General features: G+C 38.0%; 1 protein-coding gene across 22 annotated transcripts in view; it reads right to left on the bottom strand.

Moving 5' to 3' along the window:
* LTBP1 (latent transforming growth factor beta binding protein 1) overlaps positions 1-18,709 on the bottom strand; it is a 205,960-nt gene that overhangs the window by 47,915 nt on the left and 139,336 nt on the right. For 5 of the 22 annotated variants that reach the window (XM_065058017.1, XM_065058007.1, XM_065058009.1 and 2 more), the window contains 9 exons: positions 16,315-16,548; positions 14,283-14,305; positions 13,175-13,277; positions 12,491-12,589; positions 10,894-11,019; positions 9,628-9,753; positions 8,818-8,940; positions 5,324-5,443; positions 732-854 (listed from right to left, as the gene is read on the bottom strand). In XM_065058017.1, coding sequence (XP_064914089.1) covers positions 732-854; positions 5,324-5,443; positions 8,818-8,940; positions 9,628-9,753; positions 10,894-11,019; positions 12,491-12,589; positions 13,175-13,277; positions 14,283-14,305; positions 16,315-16,548 — 1,077 coding nt within the window. The remainder of the gene's footprint in view (positions 1-731; positions 855-5,323; positions 5,444-8,817; positions 8,941-9,627; positions 9,754-10,893; positions 11,020-12,490; positions 12,590-13,174; positions 13,278-14,282; positions 14,306-16,314; positions 16,549-18,709) is intronic. The other 17 variants (XM_065058008.1, XM_065058010.1, XM_065058018.1 and 14 more) reach the window with 5 other exon arrangements.

The following is an 18,709-nucleotide window of genomic DNA, read 5'->3' as shown; positions in this document are numbered from 1 at the left end:
AAGAAACATTCAGGTTTCTCTGTGCTCCCACAGCTTGGAGACATTCTACCAGATTTTCACCTTTGGGGAGAGGTTTCAAGAAGTCCCCACTCCCTAAGGAGAAGGATATTCATGCCTCCTGTACACACTCTAGGTTCTTTCTCAGTCTGCTCTGCTCTGACCTCAGACCTAATTTTGTTCCACTGAAGCAGTCCTGATGGGAATTGTAGATGCGGAAGAAATGTAGAACCTGACACTTGGGAGGTACAGGCACCCTTCTTAGAAATACACCACCAAACTCTCTCTCCACTAAATGTACTATTAGAAATGCAGTGACACCAATGCAGGTCAGTGTTAACTAATGCTGTGGGAGTCCAAGAGGGCGCAGCCTGGGTTTTTTGATTCCGCTCACCCACATAAAAGAAAAAAAAAAAGAAAGAAAAGCAATTAAGGCAGCGAAAGCCACTGTGCCCAAACCTCCAAAATGACAGAAATGCCAAGGATTTTGCTGAAATTCTATTTTAACAATACCAATATTACTACACATTCTTGATTGGTTTTATAACAAATGTCAAAATCTACAATGTGACCATGGAAGCCATAAAATGGAAATACATACTCTTACGTTTTTGGTTATTTAGCTTCAGTGTTGTACACTTGTTGTTTGTCCATTAAAAGGAATATTATTAGATGAAAAATCTTATCTAAAAGGTAAGTGCAACCTCACGAATTTTAATCATATACTTTCATACCTTCACACTGATCCTCTGATGCAGAGAGTTTGAAACCTTGGCCACAAATACATCTGAAAGAACCCTCCACATTTTCACAACGTCCATTTGTACAAAGATTGCCATACTGACATTCATCTATATCTGTGAATACAAAGAAAGCGTAAGTGAATAATTGACTTGTGTACAACCATCTTTCAATCGAGCTTGGGAATTTATTCAAATTCTGCCATAAGAATGGTTATAGTCAGTTTTCCTATATATCGTGACCTTGACTGCATTCACATCATCCTTACCTGAATAAAATTATTTTGCCCATAATTTTCCCACCACAGCTGAAACCAGTGCAGCTTTAGTATACTGAATAGGTCAGCAAATGCTGGCACACTCATTTCTGCATTACACAGATTTCTTCTTAGGGTATGTACCTGTGATAAAAGCACTAGCAGCTGCCAATACCTTGTAACCATTACCATTAAACCTTCTGCTGTCGCAAGGAAGAGCCCAGAAAAGCAGACACAGCTCATGCCAGCAAGGCTGTGTTTCTAACTGTTCTCTCTGAAACCATTAAGACATGTGCCCTGGTCGGAATCCTCCAACCTGCTGAAGTAGGAGCTCGAAAAAAAAGAAAAGGGAACTATAAAAAATGTCTTAGAAGCAAAATATCTTTTCCTGGTCACAAACCATCCTTTATTTACGGGAGGACTCGAAAGAATTGTTTTTCTATAAGCTATCCCATAGACACCTGCTTTCACCATTCTCTGAAAGAAGGGTATTAATTAGATAGGCCACTCACTTTAGCCAACATGAAATTTGCCGTGCTACTGTTTAAGAATGACTTTCAAGAATTCCTTCCTAATGCAATTTGTATAAATCAACAAAGAAAAAGGCAAATATATAAATAAATAACATCTTTTGTTATAATCTCAGCCAGAATTAATTCAGTATTCCAAAATAATCAATATTGTCTTTTTCCTAGGAGTGGTTTTCAACTAAAAAAAATAAAAGGTTAATTTTCAAGTTTTATTTATTTTGGGGATGTAGTTAACAGCAAGCAGATGACCCTCTTTGTAGGGAAAAAGCTGTATATTTTAGCTTCACTGATGCAGAAAAAAAATTACACCTTATTTCCCGTTATGTGCCAGAAAACATATTACTCCCAATTATCCTGTCTTTTGCCACCACAAAGCACACAAAATACATCAACATAAAAGAGTAAAACTACTGATTATTTGAGGCACTTGAGCTGTTTAGGCAGCTGTAGCAGAGGGAGAGCTGGAAACAGATTAGAGGTCTTTAAATCATCATCATAGCTCTTATTAGCTATTGTGAATATCTGCAGTAACTATTTTTCTCATATATTTATCATTCAGGGCACTTTACAAGCTCCTGTACAATCTCACTTTGACAAAGCCCATCTCACCCCAGACACAAACGACATCACCATTATTGTCTGTATTTCAAATGACTGACAATTCTTTTTTCCTCACTGGAGCCTCTGACTCTGTAAATAAGATGCCCTGTTGCAGCTTGGCCAAGAACACCAAGCGGCAGATCCTCCCGAGAGGTGACAGCACAGACCCACAGGTGCTCTGCTGCAGCAGTTCCATAATAAAATGCAACCTTTGCTCTCAATGTATATGATCAATGCTCTAATTCAAGAATTTGTTAAAATGCACCGAACCTAATTCAGCAGTCAGGCATGTGAATGTCCAACTGAATAACAAAACTGCTTCTTACAGATTCATCTTCATCTACTTATGTCCAAGCTACTTGAAAATGAAGCCTGTAATATTATTTCTGGTTTCTGGATACGACTTGAGGATCAAGATACTTTCCCATAAAGCCAGCAATAGAACTTAAACTTTCTGAGATGAAGTCTAGCACTGTAACTGCTTCTATTGAAGCTCCCTACAGCAGGCCTAGAGGTATATGGATCAGCTCTGCTGACCTCTGTATTAGTTCTGAAACCTTCTGATGGGGTCCCTAGTGTGGTACAATCTGAATATTGTTAGTTAACCACATACCTGCAAAATCCACCACAGTGAGAACCATGAGGGCGAAGTGGTCTAGAAAGTTTTGTCAATTTAATGTTTTTCTTTTATTCATCACCACACAGAAGTGTGCTCTAGATTCACATACTACTTTATTGTCTTGTACTTTATCCTTCTTCACATACTACTTTATTTCTACATCATAATACTTTATTTGAATGTGAAAATGTGGTGAAAGATTAAAAAAAAAAAAAAAATCAATGGTTGCAAATAAACCTAAAAAATATTTCAAAGTGTATGTGCAACATAAACACATTGAGGGACCAGGGACAATAGCAATTTCAAGACAAGGAGGGGGCAGAGTGTGCAGGTAACATTTTTCATTTCTTCTGATACGCATCTCACATTAGATATTACCACCAAAACAGCAAGAGGATGTATTCTACATAAGTTTGAAGTGAACTGATTGACTTGCCTTTATTAAACAAAAGTGGCCATGTTCCTGGCTTTAAATCTTGGAAGATTACAGTATCAATAGCATCAAAGAACTGCAGAATTGTTACACTAGACTTTCTAGGGCACAAAGTGCAGGCAGAGGAATAAGACGAGGTCAACAAAAAATACTGAAAACAGAACTGGGGAAAACCAGCAGAGCTGCAAATGACCTAAACTAACAGCAGAAATGAATTTCTGGAACAATGGACTTAAATAGCCTTCACAGATAACTTAGGAAAAACTTTCCTTTCCAGGGTATTTAAATGGTACCAAATTACAAAGCTACAGATTGAAGACAAACTGTCTGCATTACATTTTCTAAAATGTGTGTGGCTCACTTCCAACATGACGTAAGTCTAGCATAAACAGAAAATGAAGACTGATCACATCACTAATGATGTGAGTGAGATGCCTAGGCTTAGATCATTTCATAAAACAAAGGAAAAATGGAAACCATGCAGTAACACAAGGACAAAAAGTATCAGCAACCTGGAACAAAGACCTATCCTTTACGTGACTTAGTTCTGTTTGTAAATCTGAGTAGAGCAGTGACTTCTCTCATTCTGTTCCTACTAACCTGGTTAGCAAGAATGAAACAAACTGAAGTTATGCTGTAGCATTTTCAAGTAGGCTATTTTCATAAATAGGCATAGAAATCAAGCTTAATATAGGGAAAGAATGCAAAATTAAGTCAACTTCACATTTTCTAAAAAAGGAATTAAGAAGAAGCCCTTCTAACAGAGTCCATGTGCCACAAGCAGGAATCCAGGCAGCTGGGAAGGGGCAAACCAAAGATGAATGTGGAGTAATGTGTGCTAAGTGAAACACATGAGCTTGTTGTAAACATTTCATAGCTTGCTGTAAGTCCACTAAAATAAAGGAAATTACCTGAGAAATACTTTCCTCCACAATAAGTAAATTACAAGACCAAATAATGCAACTATGACATGTTCATAAATAGTAACAGGCAAATATTCAGACGGAAATAATTTGCTACAATATGCCTTCTTCAGAAAATAAACTGTTTGAAAAAGCTCCAATCTGTACAGCAAAACTGGTAGTGAGGCTCTGACAGCCACACCATACATTTTTCAGGTGCTTCACTGCAACCTGGCTCTAGTCTTGCTCCACAGATCAGAAGTCCATTTGCAGCTGGAGCACAGGAGATGTTCATCTTCCAGAGCTATTTCATCCAAAACAATGCTCTTAGACTGAAATTTAATGAACTGAAACAAGTCACAGCAATTGGGAGCGATTAGGAAATAATCTATTGGAAGTACACCACCAATGTAACCTATAACGATAATACAAACATCCCCTGTGTAGGTTATTATACACCTGTTTAGGCAAGATGGTTACTCCAACCATCATAAATTACAGGGCATGAGTTACAGAGTGGACAGGAGGATTCATAACAGACAGCAGATTCTTCCCAACTGAGGTAAAACTTAAGTTTCTGGTAGTGCCTCAGGAAGTGGCACTCAAAACTGCAAAAGATTATTTATTTTTTTTGCACAACGGATTCATTTGCTTTTTCCTACCTATATATCAAATAGTAAAAATTCATTTGGAAAAAAAATAATCTAGCATTTAAAAACAAATCAACAAAACTATGATATGAGAAATCCATCCTAAAAACCTGAAGTGAGACAAGCTGCTTTAAGATGTGCTAATGTTTTGTTGGAAGTAAAGATAATTAAGAACTTCCATTAATATGCTTTGTAAGCAAACTCCCATACCCTATTGAAAAGCCTGTCAGTCACGCTGATGTGTCAGCACATGTTTTTTCTATTTGTTAATACCTCCAAACAATGGCCTACTGGCATTTCATTGATAGTACATCCCTTTCAGTTCTTTATTTTCTATTTCAATAATTTTGTTTATTATTATAATTGTGTTGTTTGCAGCCTAGATTCAATGTTCATTCACCAACAGTAAACCAGGATTTCCTCATATATACCACGTCTGAGAAAACAGTAATTTCAAAAATCTCACATTTTCAATTATTATTGAATGAAACAGGGACCCAGGGCACAAGTGCCGTCATCAGGTTGTAATATCAATGTAATAGGAAGTACAGCATCTCGGAACAGGAACTATAACCACAGAGAGAACTGAACATACCACGGCACTGTCCATTCCAGCCTCGGAATCCCACTCTGCAGGGAATGCACTGGTAAGAGCCAGGAGCATTAATGCACTGTGCATCTGGACAAGTAGTTGGGGTCAGGCATTCGTCAATGTCTTCAAAAGAGAAGATAAAAGGAAATATCGGTCAAAGCCATAACAGCACACTGAACAATAAACTAATCTGGTTATTCTAATTATGCTCATGTTACATTTAAAGAGTTGTGTACTTTACCTGCTAGAGACCCAGGAAGGAACAAGTTCGCACAGATTTGTACCTGTGAGGGCGCATCTCTGAGAAATAACTTAGATCATAGTGCATGCAACTGAATCTGAATTTTATGTTATGGAGCACCTACTCAAGATTCGCAGTGTAACATAGAGCAGATCAGATTTCTGGCTTTAGATAGGTAAGAATAACTTTTCTTACATCACACCTTTACCATATTGAAGTGTCCTGAGGTTCTTCGTGTAGTCAGTCTCAAGAAACTTTGGAAGTGCATTGCAACAATAAAATTGTAACTCTGGCTTCTCAAAACCAAGAGGAATTTAGCATTCTCCAGTGTCCTAGAGTTATGCAGCATGTAAGTATTATGTGGACTATAAAGTCAATTTTGTGAAGAGTAATCAAAGATGTTTACAGGGAGCAAGGAGTTAATTATGTCTGAAAGCCGGCACAACCAACACACACATCACTGTTCAGGGTGATGAGAGAGGGACTTGTTGCATCAGGAGAGGTCCTAGTTTGTTTACCCATGACAAAACAAGAGACAAGTCCTGAAAAACTCATCAATCTCCTTTCCAGGCTCTAAGCATCTACCAAGAACTTCTTATCCTGCACCAAAGAAACCCATAATACATGCAATACATGCCATCTAAAAGAGACTGCATATAAAAGTGACTTTCAAACACAAGTTGCTGTCAAGTGACCAATGATCAGAAGATGCTGGAATTAAAACTGTGTGGGCAGCCTCATTCTAGTCTGCTCTCAGGCTTGACTATCATTTTATAATATGGTCTTTAATTACAGAATAATTATAATCCTTCCTACCAAATACTTGCTTCACAGCAGAGCACAGAACTAATGAAGTCGCCAAAATCACCTCTAAACCTGGCTTCCCAAGCTCCTGTCCCTTCCCTGCCCCAAGCCTCGTGGTTGTCTTCTGCAAGTAAGGACTACTTGCAGAAGACTACTTACTAAGGGAGGAAATTTATTCCTAGTTTTGGGAACAAGCTCACAGGAGTGTAAGTCTCCAACACTTGTAATTTAAGCGGACAATGCTCAGTCTTTCCGACAACTGAAGCTCCAATATGCCAGCTCCAAATAACCCACTGGATGTGGGCATATCGTATTTTTTAATAGAATCATGATGAGAATATTTTCACATAAAAACAGCAACAGGCCTCTTCAGCTGCCACAATGTGGACATGCAAACATTTCTCAGTAAAACTGCTGTGAGATTTTTTAAAATTTAATTAACAAAAAAATCCACTTCTGCTGAAAATTGTTCTCAGCACTGCCTGGAATGTATTTTCCCTCAAAACACACAACATGAATGATGTATTTGGTACAGAAATTTTCAGTCAAAATAAAGTCTAAATGCTTTGAAGCTTAAAGAAATCACAAGATTTTATAGGACTACTTAATTGTGCGCAATTATGTTCAGGTCTGCCTTTAACACTGTTCTACATAAACAGGCTTTAAAACCAAAACCATATATGCACTCTGTTTCCCAAGCTAGGCCCATGACAGAGCTTGAGTGAGAATAGCTTGGAGGCAGAACGCAGGTGGGGTGAGGACGTGTAAGTGAACTGTGTGCAGCTTGGAAGATTCTTGCCTTTGTTTTTGAAGTGTGGAGGAGGTGGAAAGGAGTTATTTGTGGAATCCGGAATCTGTCAGTAGGGTGACTATAACGTGTAGGTGTAATGACATGGTGAAATGATTCCCCAAATGTGTCATTTCCTTGGCTTGATGGATTTAGTGTAAGAGGGTTTTTCTCTTAAGCAGGCTTAAATAAATTTCAACAGAGAATCTCGTTTCAGAAACTGCAAGTTGTTAAGTTAAATGGTAGAGGACTACCAGAACACTACTTAAAATACAAGCTAATAAGAAATTTGATGCACTTTGATATTCTTCTAGTTTATTTTAATCGCAGATTCCCTACTGACAGAGAAGATTTGGAAACAGTAGTTCTAAGAGCAGAGTGTGTGAAACATTTATTTAAATTTTTTTAAAAATTGTCTGAATAGAATGATGATTCTTTTAGCAATGCTCAGAGCAGCTATATCCACAGCGCCTTTAAGTCACGGATTTGCTAGGCAACCTAACATGTCAGTAACTTTGTTCTGTCCTAAGTAACTTAGACTACAGCATGAGCAAAACCGTGTTTAAAATGAAATGGCTGCTTGTGGTTTTTAGTTCACAATTCAAGTTAAAAATTAAAAAAGAACAGCAAAAAAAGCAAAAGCATCACACTAAAAATAATTTGTAGTTTTGAAGGTCAGATGTCCTAGGATATCCTGTAACATGAAATACCTGCTGGATATATCTTTCCAAATTTAAAAAAATAAACGTATCATTTACTACCTGTTAAAATGTTAAAAAGTTACAGTTTTTTTTTTTTTTTTTTTAAATAGAAACTTGGTAAAGTATGCAGAGGAGGGCTGACAACCAAGTTACGAGATTCTGTGGCAAGAGCTCTTAAAACAGCTGTCGCAAGATGGTTCTGTCCATAGCAGGTGAACTCCTTTGCAGTGTCTCAAATCTAAATAATAGGAATTGAATTGTAGTTCTAGGCATCAAATGACTGAAAAGATGGGAGAGTAGTCAAAAAGGCTTCTCGTTTAAGATTGCGCCCTGTGAGAATTCTCCCTTTGCTGCTCAAGCTGTAGTGCCAATTCTCCCACGAACAGCAGGCAACGCGAATCATTCCAAACAGCAGTAACATTTAGCATTGTTTTTGTGGTATGAATAAACGGTAACTTCACCATCCACGACATGCTGTTGTAGGTAAAACAGCAATGTCCTTCAGAACATTCTGCCGTGTTCAGCTGCTGTACAGGGGGAGGTTAAAAGATCTGAAGGCAAATTAAATGAAGAAAGTAGCTGCGACAGAAATGCAGCAGTAAGATTAAGCTAGAGACATTATTCACGGAAATAAGCACAATGAGGGACTGGGAAAGGGAACTCTGAACACAGATATAAAATCACTGTGCCAAGACATTCCATCGGAAATCAAATAGCAAAAGGAGATTGAAAGGAATTAAAAGAAATGTACCAGGTCAAAAAATGTTAAGTTAAACATGAAAAAAAATCTGTGTTATTTTAATATTTCCATCTAATGGCCAGATTTCTTAAAAAATAAAGAAACAGATGTAGAGTTCTCCGAGATCAGGAACAGCAGTCAATGTGAACAAATAGCTTGTCCTACTGTAGCTGTTTGGCTTGGCAACTGCTACTGTATTATTAGTGGTGAAGAGTCCAAACCTACCTTCACATTCACCTCTCCTGTTCATTTGGTATCCACTATCACAATATTCACATCTGTATGAGCCAAGAGTATTTATACAAAAGCCTTCCCCACAAATATGAGGTCTTGAACATTCATCAAAATCTGCAGATGAAAAAGAGAAGAGAAACTTCACTTCGCCATGAAATTACCAAATGCTTGCATCTCCTCTACACTCTGCTTTAATTAAGCGTAAGTAACTTGGGATTTTTGAAGGTGTTTGCAAGCCACAGCCCTACAGCTGTTCTTAATGAGCAGTTCTACCTTCACCTCACTGGGAGAATGAGCTCTAGAAACAACCAGGCTGTAGGAAGAAGGCCAGTGAGCTGCCCTGTGCTCGCAAACACGAGTGTCACTGCGTGTATATTGTGCCCAAGGCAGCACAAACCTGCGGAAAATCACAGCCGGTTCAAGGCTGTTTGCACTGCTCTGCATAGTCCGTAGCTGGTTGCAGCTATATGTAAAAATATGGCTGGTTGCAGCTGCTAGTGATTGAAAGAGTTTTGAATATTTGTATTTTCCACCACAGAAGGTGTTTTTACTGAATGGTAATTTTCGTAAACAACCAGGATACTTAATCAATTCTTGTTTTTCAACAAAAGCAGTAGGAACTACTCAAATATTTTCTACACCACAGCACCTGGTGAAAGCCAGTTAAAAATACTTCCAGACATCAGTCCAGTACCAATGACACTGAGGAAAAAAGCTGAAAAAGGGACTTTAAAGAGTTTTAAATAAGCTTCCTGATTACTTTTTGTATTTTTATTTTCTATAAAGGAGACCAGTAATTACCAACGCAGTCAGTTCCATCTTCACTGGCCATGAATCCAGCTTGGCAAATACATAGGAAACTTCCTTCTGTATTTTCACAGCGTCCAAGGGAACAGAGATGGGGTGCCTGAATACACTCATTAATATCTATAAAAGAAATAAAAAATAAGCCTATAGAATAACATATACAGTTGTGATTCTTTTTGAGCATTTTATGCCATGCTTTTGAAAAGATTGATCTTGTAATTATTTTAACTATTTGAAAAAGTATTTGTTTTCCTCTCCCTCACAGCTGAAAAAAAGTTGCATTAAATAGTTTTGGTTGGAAAAAATGCTCTTATTGGCTTAGACCACAAGAATATTGCAGTGGCCTGGAGAATGTGACATGATTGCTATTCAAATCACTACACTGAGTACAAGCTGAGCACAAGCTGCAAGCATGGAACATTAACACAATTTGGATGAAATAGAAGGGTTTAAAGTTTTCATTTGGCTGCATATTTGTGGAAATTACTTTTAATACTGAAGTTGCACCTGATAGCACGTGTATCAGTGTGAAGTTACTGAAATTTTGGTAGCAAGCAAAGTTGACAGCACGTAATCTGGCAACACGGTATACTAAACCCTTTCTGATCCAAGTTACAGAGGAACCAGTGTACTCTGAACAAAGGAAAGACACCAGTACAGCTGCTTCCAAATCTGAAATGGCTCGTGCAGAGACAGTCTGGGCTCTGCCTCACGTTCCTCAGAGCCCTCTGCTTCAGAACTTCCAGGCTTAGAAGGGGATGAACACCTCACTTTGCAGACCTCCTAATGTTCTTCTGAGATGATGTACTTTCTCTTTTCAGCAGAAGGTTGAATGGAAAGACCTAACAAAACAACTGGATTTAGTTCACCTGCAGAGCTGGTAGCTGAGTAAATCATTCTGAGAAACACTCATTCTTTCTCCAAACAGAAGTGTATCTGCAGCAGTCTGATGATTTTAGATACCTGGTCTAAAGCTGAGAAGAAATGGTCTAATCACTTTTTCTCTCATCTGACAATGGGAAAGGCTTTCATTCAATTTAAATAAATTCACATTCAGTTCTGAGCAGCACAAAAGCAGTATCAGAGACTAGCTGGCAAATTTTATTTGACATACGAAAACTAGTTCCTTTGTAATTTGGAAGCATTCAGTAGAGGAAGCAACTCCTGACTGCTCTGTAGCATATTTCCCCTGACCAGACTCTACATTTCAAGCATTTAATAGCATAGTTCTTCCAGATTTTTGAACACATCCATCCATACCAGAGCACTTTGTCTGCTGATCGTTAAGTCTGTACCCCTCGTAGCAGATGCAAGTGTATCCCACAGGCAAATTAACACAGTGTCCCGCTCCACAGATATCAGGATTAACTGTACATTCGTTGATTTCTAAGCAAACAAAAAAAAGTACAGAATTGAGGCACTCAAAAAATTCTCAATCTTAACTGCATTCAGTTTTTTAAATCCAATTTAGGATTATGTCCTACAAATCTTATTTCACTTTTACTTTACTATCTCTTAAATATTTGAACACCACTGGGAACTGTATCTGAACAACAGAATGATTTATTTGTTTATAGCATGCAGCAAGTCTAGTTTAACTCCTTTTCCTGAGGAAAGAAAAACCAGCAGAACATGGAAAATTAACCACTTTTTTTACTAACTGATGTTAGTAACTGATTGCTGGCAGGGTAACATCCTCTCCCTGTAGGGACACAGGGAGCTGACTAGCAGAAGGGGCACCATCTCAGCAGAGCTGACTTCCAAATTGCAGCTTGACAATCACCACTAGCAGAACTTCCATATGGGATTACAAACCGTAATTACAGGTAATTGGATGAGGCAGCTGAATGCTTACAGAACGACAAGATACTTTCTCTACTCCTACAGTAGATTCAGGAGGATTTAACTGCAGGCAGTATCATACTTCAAACACCTGGGTGATTTAGACCCTTTGCATGCTGTGTGCAACTCAAAAATCCATTTCTGCACGAAGGAAAGCCATTTTTGAAGAGTTAAACTTTTATTAAAGCATGTGCAATTGCTCCCTGTGAATGCAAAGTGGGAAACCATTGGTAGGCCTACGTATCTCTACCATACACAATTCCACATCTTAAAGTATTTACCTGGATATTGCAATTACTTTAAAGCCTGTGTTAATTCTGAGAGACTAGCTAATGTGACATTGTAATGCTCTCAGGTATACACACATAGTACATTCACCTTTTTGTTTTCAAAAAACAGCAAGTAAAGTTTTCATGCCTTTTGGACACATCCATCACTTCGACAATTTTCAGCTATAACGGAGCATTTACCTGTGTTTCTGTTATTTTCACTCTTGACACATGGATGTAGAAAAGGCAACTTTAATACATCAAAAAAGAAAGAAGTACAAACGTCGAAAGAACATTTTAAAATACGGTAACTCCTCATCTGCTTTTTGTAGAATGTGCTTATCTAGATGTCATGAAGTCTACATCCCTCAAAGAAGATGATCACGTGTACGTCATGAACACATCTGCAGACTGTCTAAAGACCTGACTTATATCCAAGAGGTCTTCAGTTCCAGATGTCAGCTGCAGATCATATAATCTGAGGTGGAATTATTATTTTTCCTTCTGTCATTTACTTATGGGCACAGAAATGGCAGGTGCCCCCAAGGAGGGCCCAGCCCTGGCTCTGTTGACAGTACCCTCATTGCTGTGCTGTAATTTCTCTCTCTCCCCAGAGTATTCCTTTCTGTTCTACAGCTACATTCTCTTAATTATTATAATTCAGAAGTAGCATGGAACAAGTTACAGTGTCAGGAACTCACAGTCATTTCTTAATTTATTTAACTTCTAAAAAGGAAGCACAATACCTGTAACTTGAGTAGGTGCAATTACTTGACTTGCACTTGAAGTAGAGACTTCAGGAGCAACTTCAACAGGCAGAGGAGGAGATGTTTTCTCAATCACTACTGTGTGACATGGAATGCAAATCAATCACATCCAAAAAAAACCCCAAAACCCTTAAAGCATTCAAAAAACAAAAACTCTTAAAGATTGCAGACATGATATTGAATGAACCAGACACTGTGGAGCTTTTCATTAGTTTATTCTGCTTAGATCAGGAGTAGAAAAAAATAGTATAATAGGGGTTTCCACCATTCTACTGCTTGTGAAAAAACTTGAGGTGCTAAAGGAAGCAAGCACAATAGTAAAACTTTTGCAGCAACAGTTACAAGGAGGCACCTAAGTAAAGTTTCCTCTTGAAAGGGGTACAAGGCCTCAACTCTGCTGACATCAAATCATGTACATGATCCAGGATATCCCTTCTGCCTAAAATACGTCTTTACCTCCTAACAAGTCACCCAGCCAACGCCAACTTCTCAATTCCCCCCACTTGAGCTTCCATGATTTTTTTCCTGCATTCTGCTCATGGTAAAATTGCTTGTGCAGCAACAATCAAATTTTCATTTATCTCTGTTACAATTGCTACCTTCCCATTCCTTAAAGATTAGTAAGCACTCTCCCATACTAAAAGATAAGTCAAAACAAGTTACCTGGAAACTGTGGATGAAGGTTAATTGTTGAAATTCCAGGAGAAAGCTGAGGCTGCCCAGGTTCTAGATCAGGCTGCTTTTCTTGATCAAGGGAAGCTAATTCCTAAAACAAGGATTAAAAATCTACATTCTGAAAACATTCTCTTAATTCAGCTATCATAACAAGCCACAAACTCCTAGTTTGGGAATCTGCTAACATCTGCACCTGAGTAACTTTTGATAGCAGATCATTAACTACCACCTATTTAAGCCTGAAAGAACATGGAATACTATATTTATACAATGGCATAAAATTTAATATTTATTTTGTTTGAAGCAGTGATTTCACAGAGCTTCTAACTGTATCTTTGTCCCTTCACAGCTCTCCCATCTGCTAGCCTTTACTTGCTTACAAACAGTATTAAATTGCAGTTCGGCATCACACAAAAGTATATAATCACATGTCTCTAAGTCTTTGACCACTGTGAAAGGTTCTCTCTTAGCTATTGCACTGATCATCTTATTTTCATAAAAGTGTTAGATGCTTCTAAGTCTTTGGGGAAACGAAATACAACTGCAGTTATTCCTACAAATCCCATTATCTTCAGCAGAGAGAACCTGGAATCTCCAGAATAGGGGACTTACCACAGACATACACCTGCTCTTCACCAAATACACAACAACCCTAAAAAACCTAGGCAACTAATACAAATTAATACAAATACATTAATACAAATCTCTTAAGCAGGTGTTACAAATACTGCTCGAAGCTTCATACTGTTTTTCTCCAATTCATTTTCTCTAGCTGTCAGTATCTGTGGCTCTTCCTCATACTGTCTGCATTTTTCAATATCCTCTTTAAAATACAGGCTCCAGAATGGGATAGAACAACATAGTACTAGACCCTCCACCAATACCCTACAGAGAAGTTAATCTCTTTCCTGTACCTCACTAGCTGCCCGTTGTTGTATGTAATAACATGAGCTCTTTTTGCCTCAGGGTTTGCACTGTAAATCTACAGCGAGTTGTTTGTTCCTTATAAATCCTAAATAATTTTCAGGGTTATCGTATCACTTCTCATACATATGGTCTGCATTCTAATTGCTAGATAAATCACATCATGTTTTACCTGATCAGGGGCTGCAGTTGCCACTAAAACGAGAAAGAAAAAAGAAAATTAATCGGTTTTCACATAACACTTACATATTCTATTTAAAACAACTAGTGCATTTGAAAGTGGTTGTTACCATCACAGAAAAATTTCAGGCTCTGATCTCATTCCGAAATGGTGCAAACCTGAAGTAATGTTCCTGAAGCAAGCGTAAAAACTAGGCAGAAAGCAGAATAAGATTCTACACGCTGACCAAGGCTTGTAATTATTCACTTGGTGTTCAGCTGCCTTATAGGTTTCTCAGTTGTTTAATTTTTTCCTTGGAAGCAAACCAAGAAACTCAGTGGTTATTGATTCACTGACTAAACTTTTTTACTCCTTCCCAGGAATATCAATATCTGGAAATATTTTAAAGGCAAATTAATATCATAATGATATATAACACATTTGCAATAATTCATTGTAAAAAAACAAAGTCAAGTTTAGAAATTTGCCTTTCTTGAAGCAAGCAAAGGCAAAATTTGAGTTTGTTTTTTTTTTTTCCCCCTCACAAAAGTGACTTTTTCATGGGATGGAGAGCTAAAAATTTCATGTAAGTTTTTATTTTCCATTGCAGTTTGCCTTTTTTTGAGTATGTCTTTTACTGATGAAAATCTATATGCTTCTGTAAAACCCTGTTAGAATATTTTTCTTTTCACAATCAATATTTTCCACAGGATAGATTAAAAAAAAATATATATGTATATGTATAAAATTTCACTCTTCTTGCTCTAGTATCTTCAGTATTAGCAGGAAGGCTGATTATCAGAACTGGGAGAACTTTTAATGAAATCTCAAAAACTCCAAATGCAAACATATCTAAAACTGGAATATAAAATTCAAATGTGTATATGTCATTGATGAATTAGACGAAGCATATTTTTAAAAGTTTTTTATTTAAAAAAACCCCAACACAATATTCCTTTTTTCTCCAGACTGTGTTTTAAGATTTACTAGAACGTGGCAATCTTTCTCATTACTGAAGTAATATTTTAGCAAATGATACACCACTTTTTTCCACTTTGTAACACAGAAAAGCCCTGAGGTTTATGTGAGATTTTATAACCCAATGCAGTCTGTAAGTATATGTGAATGGCTTATTTTTCTCTCTAGATTCAGCTTAGCTCCATCTTCTTTTTGAAAGCAAAACTAAAGCCGTTATTTTAACTGGAAAGTAACTCATGTTGCACAGGATTTTGCAAGATCAGCTGATGGAAACTCTTTCTAATAATGGCCTGACATACAGGTACATAATTGATACTTGGAAATAACCTTTTAAGTACTCAGTACAATGAGAGGGCTCTCCAGCAAGGTATTTTGCCTTGTCTCCAATTAGTTCATGCCAAGTTTGCAGGCAATGTATTTCTAATAGTGTTGCTTCCTGCATTTCTTTGCTTCTGTATGTGCTTTAGATTCAGGACAGTTTTGGCTGCAACAAGTTCTTAGAGAAGCTTGCAGAAAACAAAGTCTGAGAAAAAGATCTTGGAGGAGTTCACAAAGTGCTAAACAGCCCAGCAGGGAGCTGATGTGACATGATCACAGCGAGGGAGCGCGCAGCTGCAGGGCTGAGAGCAGAGCACACAGAGGGGATGCACAGCCACATCAGGTGGTGCTGAGCTACAGGAGCAGATAGAAGGAAGATGAGGAAAACCCCTTAGCTTCTGCCACCCCAGATACTAGTAAATCAAAGCCTGAGCTGAGTCCTTGGTCATATGTTAGAGATTAAAAATATCTTTATAAAAGTCTCACAACAAGTATTTACTATTTCTTATCACAAAAATTAATGAGATTAAAGCAGTATCTCTCCATGGTGTTCTCAGCATCTGGTAGGAGCTATACATAAAACTTCAGAAGTAAATCATGTAACGCAACCCACTGCACGACATGGAATGCTCTGCTGTGGGAAGCCATGCTGCTTTGCCCTGCACTGTACGCAGCTACTCTACAAAGAAACATACAATTGAAGGCACATGCACAGAAATATAGAAAGACTAAATTTTCCCACTCTCACCTTCTTGCACAGCCATCTCAGTCTCACTTTTCTGTGAGAAGGTCAGTGCCTCCACTGGCTCTTCCTTTGCTGGGAGAGGTGGAGGAGAAGTACCTTTAGCAACAGGTTGAGTAATCGGGGTCTTGCCAATGACAGGTGGCTGTACTCTAACTGCAGGGTGATGATATAGCTTGTTTCTGTGAGGGCCAGAAACCGTATAACCCATTCCACCAGGGCAGATTTCCTTAAAAGCAGCTAGATTTGGGATGGGAAAATATTCCTTTTAGGAGTCTAAAAGTGCAATATGTTGACATAGTGGAAAATATAATGACTACCACTAAAAAATTTAATCTCATATTGTATATACATTTTTACGAAAAACTACTTAAAGACAAGCTATGCATTGCATGTTAATATGACTGAGCATTCTCCCATAAGCATGTGCTGGCTGTTATTCCCAAGAGGTTTCCACTCCAGTTTACCATCTTTCTTCAGTTATGTTTAATCTATCATTATATGAAGATAATTTTTTGTATTAATCCTCTACAAAAGTACATTTTCGTCACCATCTACATTGCATAAAGAATGAAGATCACTGTTTCTATCATTCTCTTTTTGCAGAAACCAAAGGAAGGAAGCTCACTACCCCGGTACTAGAGGACTAGAAGAACATCAACCAGTAACAACACTCATTCACGGGATCTCATTTGACTACATCAGAGGTCTCATACCAGCCCTGATCCAAATGCCATTTAACTGAATAAGTCTTTCCACTGACCTCAGTGGGTTGGTAAAAACAAGATGGGGATCATAAAAAGCCAAATCACCACTGGAAGAGAGGAGAAATCATCTCATTTCTAAAGCTGCTACAGAAAAGGGTAATGAAAGTCAGGCAGCAGGACCTGCTCTGATCTCTGCAGCTGCTCTACATAAGCATCAGGTTTTGCAGTCATAGTGGATGACTAGAATTAAAAAAAAAATAAAGGTCAGCCTTCCTCCCCAGCAAAGCTAATAGCTGTGCTCCTGTCAGGGACAGGGGTCCTTCAGGACTCTTGAGGGGGCAGTGCACCATCGTCCTCATTGCTCTAAGTCAAACTGTGCCGGGATGAAAAGATTCTGTCTCCCATGTGCCTGTTGTGATTTCTTAGCTTCCTAAGTGTCATGCAGAGTGGGGCATTGGTAAGTTCACAAATTCTACTTTGAAGGCATCAAGGTTTTAAAATTAATTATCATCTAAAATAAAACCACAAAATACTAGCTACAGGTACTCCACAGATTAATTCCTAATATTATACATTAAATTGCAGTATACATTAATTGCATACTGTGTTCTGATGGTGTCTTAGTAACAGAAAAGATGAAAGGTCAAACTGATTAAATTTAGTGATTCAGAATGATGAAATACATTTCCTGGGAAACGCTAATATCAAAACTTGCTGCAAAAACACCCAAATGAGGGTTGGAATTCTGGTCAAAGGAGGAAGTCAGAGAAAATTTGACTACTGTTCCTTCAGGTGCGTACTCGGGATGTAGGAAACCTTGTTTAAAGTCATATGTTCTCAAATGCAGGACAGAAATGTGAACCTTATCCTACCACAGTTCTGATAAGTGCTCTCAGCACCCGCATATACAAAGCTGGCCTCTCTGTCTCTCTTTTGGAGCTGGTCTACTTCGTAAAAATAATTTAAAAGTGAGTGACATTGTGACATTTTAAATTCAATTACTCTTAAATTAACACGGGATGCTGCAGTAAATACATTACCCCATTCTGGAATATCCCACTTTCACACATTTTTCATAGAAAACTCTGAAAGATTATGAATTTAACCTGTTATAGAAAGGAACACGTTTTAAATAATGAAAGTCGTCATGAAATGGGAGAAGTGTTTCCCACACAGCCCATCAAAATGTTCTGCTCACAGATTTTCTTTCTGAAGTCTTTTAATAATAATAAAAAAAAAATCACTAAAATAACCAATTCTGCATAATATTAAATTATTTTTATGACTAGAGAGCAGTCCACAAAAAGATCAGTTATCTGCTCCAGAATATACACAATTGGGTATCACAGTATCACACAGTATCACAGTATGTTTGGGATTGGAAGGGACCTCAAAAGATCATCTAGTCCAATCCCCCTGCTGGAGCAGGAACGCCTAGGTGAGGTCGCACAGGAACATGTCCAGGCGGGTTTTGAATGTCTCCAGAGAAGGAGACTCCACAACCTCCCTGGGCAGCCTGTTCCAGTGTCTGTCACCCTCACTGAGAAGAAGTTTCTTCTCCTCATATTTAAGTGGAACCTCCTGTGTTCCATTTTGTACCCATTACCCCTTGTCCTATCATTGTTTGCCACCTAGAAGAGCCTGGCTCCATCCTCATGGCATTCACCCTTTATATATTTATAAACATTAATAAG

The sequence above is a fragment of the Columba livia genome, chromosome 3 (assembly GCF_036013475.1).
Source record: "Columba livia isolate bColLiv1 breed racing homer chromosome 3, bColLiv1.pat.W.v2, whole genome shotgun sequence".
In the NCBI taxonomy this organism is placed as follows: domain Eukaryota; kingdom Metazoa; phylum Chordata; class Aves; order Columbiformes; family Columbidae; genus Columba; species Columba livia.
This window is presented reverse-complemented; position numbering and strand designations above follow the sequence as displayed.